The sequence below is a fragment of the Camarhynchus parvulus genome, chromosome 29, assembly GCF_901933205.1.
Source record: "Camarhynchus parvulus chromosome 29, STF_HiC, whole genome shotgun sequence".
In the NCBI taxonomy this organism is placed as follows: domain Eukaryota; kingdom Metazoa; phylum Chordata; class Aves; order Passeriformes; family Thraupidae; genus Camarhynchus; species Camarhynchus parvulus.
The window spans coordinates 1,696,626-1,703,595 of NC_044599.1; the positions used below are offsets into that span (position 1 = coordinate 1,696,626).

Below are 6,970 nucleotides of genomic sequence, written 5' to 3' on the forward strand. Positions count from 1 at the left end.
CTCCGTGCCTCTGTGCCTCTATATTTAATCTATATTTATAGTTATGTATATTTATATCTATATCTATATCTATATCTATACCTGTATTTATACCTCTATCTCTATCCATATTTATATTTATATTTATATTTATATTTATATTTATATTTATATTTATATTTATATTTATATTTATATTTATATTTATATTTATATTTATATTTATATTTATATTTATATTTATATTTATATTTATATTTATATTTATTATCTCCACCACACTACTTAAGAGAATTAGCACCTCATCACTTTCTAACACAACACATATGACATTCACTTCAATATTTGCCAAAAACCAAGCACAAAACACGCATTTTTCACATTTTTCACATTTTTTCACCCCTCCCTGGCAGTGCCCACCACCGACACGTGTGACCTGGAGTGCCTGAACGGTGGCAGCTGCTTCCTGAACGCCCGCAAGCAGGCGAAGTGCCGCTGCCAGCCCCACTACAGCGGGGACAGGTGCCAGATCAACCAGTGCTCAGGCTTCTGCCAGAACGGGGGCACCTGCGCTGCCTCGCCCTCAGGTGAGCCAGGGGGGTCAGGGACGGACAGACACACCCTTTTACTCTCTTACCTTTTTACTGCCTTGCTCTCTTACCCTCTCATCACACGGTATGGTAATGTAATGGTTCTTATAGGCTGTATGGAAATGCTGTAGGATTTGTGTGTTGTACTAGATTGGTTAGTGAGAATTAGAATACTCAGTGCAGAAGATTTATTGTGTTGTAATGGGAACTTCGCTCTCTTACACTCTTATCCTCTTATTCTCTCATCCTCTCTCTCTCTCTCATCCTCTCTCCCCCTCTCTTCTCTCAGTCCTGCTCCAGCTGTGCCCGGCAGCTCCCAGCAGCTCCCTGCACTTGGCCCTTTGCAATAAACCCCACATTCCACCACCTGGCTTCAGAGATCTCTCATGTCCGTCTGTCCTACAGTGGATCTAAGGTGTTTTTTGTCCCCAGGAATGCCCACCTGCCGCTGCCCCACGGGTTTCACGGGGCCCAGGTGTAACCAGCAGGTGTGCTCGGGTTACTGCCAGCACAACGGCAGCTGCAGCGTCAACCAGGGCAACCAGCCCAGCTGCCGCTGCCTGCCCTCCTTCATCGGGGACCGCTGCCAGTACCGTGAGTGCCAGGCTGGGACACGCCTGGGGACAGCACGGGGGGTATCAGCAGGATGGGTGGCACTCATTTGGGGACATCTGGGGACCCCACTGTTGGGAAGAGTGTTGGGAGGATGGGTGTGCCTCACCCGAGGATGTCTGGGGAGTTGGGAGGATGGGTGTCACTCATTTGGGGGTGTTTGGGGACAGAAATGGGGGCATTATAAGGATGGGAGTCACTCATCTGTCTGGGGACAGCAGTGAGGGTATCACGAGGATGGGTGTCACTCATTTGGGGGTGTTTGGGGACAGAAATGGGGGTATCAGGAGGATGGGTGTCACTCACCTGTCTGGGGACAGTAATGGGGACATTAAAAGGATGGGTGTCCCTCATTTGGGGATGTCTGGGGACATCAGTGGGGGTATCAGGAGGATGGGTGTGCCTCACCTGTCTAGGGACAGCAGTGGGAGAGTCGGGAGGATGGGTGTCCTTCATTTGGGGACATCTGGGGACAGCAGTGTTGGAAGGGGTGTTGGAAGGATGGGTGTCACTCACCTGGGGACAGCAATGGGGATGTTGGGAGGATGGGTATAACTCATCTGGGGACATCTGGGGACAACAATGGGGACGTTAAAAGGATGAGTGTCCCTCACCTGGGGATGTCTGGGAACAGAAGGCTGGGTGTCCCTCATTTGGGGATGTCTGGGGACATCAGTATGGGGTCAGAAGGGTGGGTGTCCCTCACCTGGAGATGCCTGGGGACAGTGCCAGAGTGTTGGGCTCCCAACCCCCTTTTGTGTTTTTCCCACCCTCTCTGTCCCCTCTGGGGACATCAAGGGTTGGGCTCCCATCTCCCCCTCATTTGTGGGGATCCCTGGGAGCAGCACCCGTGGGATTGGATTTCCAGTTCCCCCTCTTTGCTGGGATGCTCTGTGGGGCTGGGCTGCTCCTCCATGGGGAGCTGGGACCACCAGGTGCCCACCCTGACCCCCTTGTCCCCCCCAGGGCAGTGCTTCGATTACTGTGAGAACGACGGCGTGTGCCAGATGACAGCCAGCGGTGCCAAGCAGTGCCGCTGCCCCCCTCAGTTTGAGGGTGCCCAGTGCCAGGAGAACAAGTGCTCCCGGTGCCAGGAGGGCAAGTGCAGCATCAACAAGCAGAGTGGAGAGGTCTCCTGCATGTAGGTGTTGGGAATGTGGAGCTGGAGGGAGGAAAAGGGGTGGTCAGGGAAAAGGAAAAAGAGCGGGGGACAGGGGGAAATTGGGGGGGGGAAAGTGGGGGGAGTGTGGGCAGAAAAACAGAAAAAGCCTGTCCCCCTGTGGAAGGGTGGCCAGAGCTGGGTGGGTAACTCAGGGTGGATAAATCTGGGAGGATGAGGAGGAGGTGGATGTGTCTCTGTGCGTCCCCCCAGAGCCCATCCTGGTGTCCCAGGGGTGGGATGAGCCCAGAGCTGAGTCCTGAGGGGCTGGGGGAGCACAGAACACCCCAAGGGGGGCACAGAACACCCAGGGATGGCACGGAACACCCCAGGGATGGCACAGAACACCCCAAGGGGGGCACAGAACACCCAGGGATGGCACAGAACACCCCAAGGGGGGCACAGAACACCCCAAGGGGGGCACAGAACACCCAGGGATGGCACGGAACACCCTAGGGATGGCACAGAACACCCAGGAGGGGGCACAGAACACCCCAGGGGGGGCACAGAATACCCCTGGTGGGGCACAGAACACCCAGGAGGGGGCACAGGGCAGCTGGGGGTACCCATGGGGCTGATCCCCTGTGCCCCCCCAGCTGCCCCGATGGGAAGATAGCCCCGAGCTGCCTGACCTGTGACAATTTCTGCCTGCACGGCGGCACCTGCTCCATCAGCGACAAGACCCAGCTGCCAGAATGCCAGTGAGAGAGGAGGGGGTGACACGGAAGGGGGACAGAGGGGCTGTTTGTCCCTGCAGACGTCACTGACACCCCCCGATCTGTGTCCCCGCCCCGGCCCGACCCCAGCTGTCCCTGCCTCGCTCCCTGCATGGCCCTGCCCCGCTAACCCCGCTGCTCTCCCTGCTGCTCCCGCAGGTGCCCGGCGGGCAGGACGGGCCCGCGCTGCGAGGAGATGGTGCTGGGCGAGCAGCAGAGCAGCCGTGAGTGGGGGGCACCGGGTGGCACCCCCGTTCCGTGCCACACCACACCCCGGGGGGGTTTGGGGCGGGGGGGCAGAAGTGTGTGACCCCATTCCGTGCCGTGCCACACCCAGGGGGTTTATTGGGGGGTAGGTTAATTGGGGGGCACTGGGTGACCCCTGTTTCCATCCCCAACACACTGAGGGTTTTTTGGGGGACAGATTAATTGGGGGGCAATGTGTGACCCCCCCCTTCCATGCCATGCCACACCCAGAGATTTTTGGGGGGCAGGTTAAGTGGGGGCACTGGGTGACACCCTTTCCATGCCACAGCCAGGGATTTTTTTGGGCACTTTTTTGGGGGGGGATAGATTAATTTGGGGGCAATGTGTGACCCGTGCTTCCATCCCACACCACACTGAGGGGGTTTTGGTGGGGGCAGATTAAATGGGATTACAAAGTGGGGGGCAGTGTGTGACCTTCCTTCCATCCCACACCACACTGAGGGGTTTTTTGGGGGGGGATAGATTAATTTGGGGGGCACTGTGTGACCCTCCTTCCATCCCACACCACACTGGGGTTTTGGTGGGGATTTATTTGGGGGCAGTGTGTGACCCCCCACACCACACTGAGGGTTTTTGGGGGATAGATTAATTTGGGGGGCAGTGTGTGACCCTCCTTCCATCCCACACCACACTGAGGGGTTTTTTGGGGGGGATAGATTAATTTGGGGGGCACTGTGTGACCCCCCCTTCACCCCACACCACTCCCATGGGTTTGTTGCTGCTCCATGTTTGCCCCTGAGCACCTCCTGCCCCCCGTTCTCTGCTGAAAAGGGGGGGACAGTCCCACCCCAGGCTGCCCCACACGTCCCCAGGGCTCTGACTGTCCTGTGCCTTCCTCCCTCAGGAACCGCCTCCATCGTCATCCCCATCCTGCTGCTCCTCATCCTCCTCACCGTGGTGGCTTTTGTCTGGTACAAATGGAGAATTAAAGGGTGAGTGACGGATGGACGGGGGGCACAGGGGCTCCTCGAGGGTGGGGGGACACCCTGGGGGTGTCACTGACCCTGTGCCCCCCCCCAAACCTCAGTGCCAAGGGCTTCCAGCACCAGAGGATGACCAACGGGGCCATGAACGTGGAGATTGGGAACCCCACGTACAAAATGTACGAGGGGGAGCCCGACGACGACGTGGGGGAGCTGCTGGATGCTGACTTTGCCCTGGACCCCGACAAAGTGAGAGGGGCTGGGGGGCTCTGCAGGGTCCTGCCCAGAGTGCTGGGGTGGGGCTCTGAGGGGTCTCAAAGGTTTTGGGGTTTCTGAGGGGTCTCAGGGGTCTCAGATTTTGGGGTTGGGGGGCTCTGAAGGGTCCTGCCCAAAGTGGGGGGCACGTGCTGGGGTGGGGGGAGCGTTGCTGTGCAGCTCTGGGGGGGCTCTGAGGGATTTTGGGGCTGATGGGAGGGATCTCAAAGGTTTTGGGTTGGGGGGCTCTGAGGGGTCTCAAAGGTTTTGGGGTCTCTGAGGGCTCACAAAGCTGGGGGGTTCTGAGGGGTCTCAGATTTTGGGCCTGGGGGGCTCTTGAGGGGTCTCAAAGGCTTTGGATTTGGGGGCTCTGAGTGGTCTCGGATTTTGAGGCTGGGGGCTCTGAGGGGCCACCGAGTTTTTGAGGTTGGGGGCGGTCTGAGGAGTCTCAAAGGTTTTGGATTTGGGGGCTCTGAGGGGGTCTCAGATTTTGGAGCTGGGGGGTTCTGAGAGGTCACAAAGGCTTTGGGTTGGGGGGTCTGAGGGGTCACAGATTTTGAGGCTGAGGGGCTCTGAGGGGTCTCAAAGCCTTTGGGGTTAGGGAGCTGTGAAGGGTCTCGAAGGTTTTGGACCTGGGGGGCACTGAGGGGGTCTCAAATTCTGGGGCTGGGGGCTCCGAGGGGTCTCAAAGCTGGGGGGTCTGAAGGGTGTCAGATTTTGGACCTGGGGGGCTCTGAGGGGTCTCCGATTTTGGAGCTCGGGGGTTCTGAGAGGTCACAAAGGCTTTGGGTTGGGGGGTGTGAGGGGTCTCAGATTTTGGGGCTGGGGGGCTCTGAGGGGCCACAAAGGTTTTGGGGGGCGGGCAGAGCCAGCAGCGCTGCCCCATGTCACGAGCAGCTCCCACCTGCTGGGGGCTCTCCCCGAGTGACCCCCGGGCACGGCGGGGCTATCTGGCTCTCTGTGCCCCCTCCCACCTTTTCCTCCCCCCTTTTTTTTTTCGCAGCCCACCAACTTCACCAACCCCGTGTACGCCACGCTCTACATGGGCGCCCACAACAGCCGCAACTCCCTGGCCAGCACGGACGAGAAACGGGAGCTGCTGGCGCGGGGGGGGGACGACGACCTGGCAGACCCCCTGGCATAGATAGGGGGGCACGAGGGGGGCCGGGGGCCACGAGCCGCTGTATAAATGTACAAATGAAGGATTATTACTTTTCTATGTGAGCAGTATTATTACCTGTATATTTCCCCCCTCTCCCCACCCCTGGTTCCAGGCCAGACCCGGCTTTTTTTTTTTTTTTTGTTTGTTTTTTGGTTTATTTGAAATTTCTTTACATTTGGGCCCCCCCTTTTCCCCCTGCCCGTTTTTCCCTCCTCACCCACCATCAAACACATCGGGGCTGGGGTTTGGGGGGGGGACACTTGGGGGTCACAGCTGAGGAGGGGGCACAGCTTGGGGGGAGGCAGAGGAGGGTCCCACATGCTTCCAACCCCCCCTAAGTGCAGAGCCCCCCTCCCCAGGGACCCCCGTTTGCTTCCCCCACCTCGATTTGCTGCTCCTTGGCTTCCCCCTTGTCCTGCAGCTCCTCCCCCCAGCCCCCCATTCCCTTCCCCTTTTTTTCCCCTCCCCGTTTTCCCCCTCCCATCTTTTCCTTCCTCCCTCCCCAATTTTCCCCTCCCTCCCCTTTTTTTCCTTTCCCCCTCCCTCTCCAATTTTCCAATTTCCCCCTCTCCTTTTTTCCTCCCCCCAACCTCCCCTCCTTCCCTAGTTTTCCCCTCCCTCCCCTTTTTTTCCTTCCCCCCTCCCCAATTTTCCAATTTTCCCCTCTTTTCCTTCCCCCCTCCCTCCCCAATTTTCCCCTCCCTTCTTCTCCTTCCCCCTTCCAATTTCCCCCTCCCTTTCTCTTCCTCCCTTTCCCCCATTCCCTCCCCGACTGTTACAGGGGTCAGGATGAAGCCCCCAGCCCCACTGAGGTGTGGGATGGGGGGGTCCCCAGCCCCTCAGCCCCGCCCTCCTCTCCTGCTCTCCAACATGCACATTTTTTAACAGGAAAAATTAAAAAAAAACCTAAAAAACCCAAAAAAAAACCCCACCCCACCTGGAAATGACCTAGCTTTTATAGTAGAAATAAAGAAATAAACGCATGTGGGGGGGGGGGGGGGACACCCCATCCTTTTATTGGGGGGAAATGTTTTAATAATTTTTGCTGGATTACTTTACAACTAAACAAAACAGATATTGTTATAAATAAAATTTTTAAAAAGTGAAGTGCAGGCTGATGGTTGGAGAGGGGGGGTAAGAGGGTGGGGGGGGCAGTTTTGGGAATGGGGAATGGGGATGGGAAGGGGGAATGGGGAAGGGGAATGGGAATGGGATGGGAAGGGGAATGGGGAATGGGAATGGGAATGGGAATGGGAATGGGAATGGGGAATGGGGAATGGGGATGGGAATGGGAATGGGAATGGGAA

General features: G+C 57.0%; 1 protein-coding gene across 5 annotated transcripts in view; it reads left to right on the forward strand.

Moving 5' to 3' along the window:
* The window catches only part of LRP1 (LDL receptor related protein 1), a 100,448-nt gene extending 94,270 nt beyond the window's left edge, over positions 1 to 6,178 (forward strand). For 2 of the 5 annotated variants that reach the window (XM_030967033.1, XM_030967035.1), the window contains exons 82-89: positions 393 to 566; positions 1,002 to 1,163; positions 2,148 to 2,322; positions 2,937 to 3,041; positions 3,216 to 3,280; positions 4,168 to 4,255; positions 4,351 to 4,495; positions 5,505 to 6,178. In XM_030967033.1, coding sequence (XP_030822893.1) covers positions 393 to 566; positions 1,002 to 1,163; positions 2,148 to 2,322; positions 2,937 to 3,041; positions 3,216 to 3,280; positions 4,168 to 4,255; positions 4,351 to 4,495; positions 5,505 to 5,645 — 1,055 coding nt within the window. In that variant the 3' untranslated portion in view covers positions 5,646 to 6,178. The remainder of the gene's footprint in view (positions 1 to 392; positions 567 to 1,001; positions 1,164 to 2,147; positions 2,323 to 2,936; positions 3,042 to 3,215; positions 3,281 to 4,167; positions 4,256 to 4,350; positions 4,496 to 5,504) is intronic. The other 3 variants (XM_030967034.1, XM_030967036.1, XM_030967037.1) reach the window with 2 other exon arrangements.
* The last annotated feature ends 792 nt before the right edge of the window (positions 6,179 to 6,970 follow it).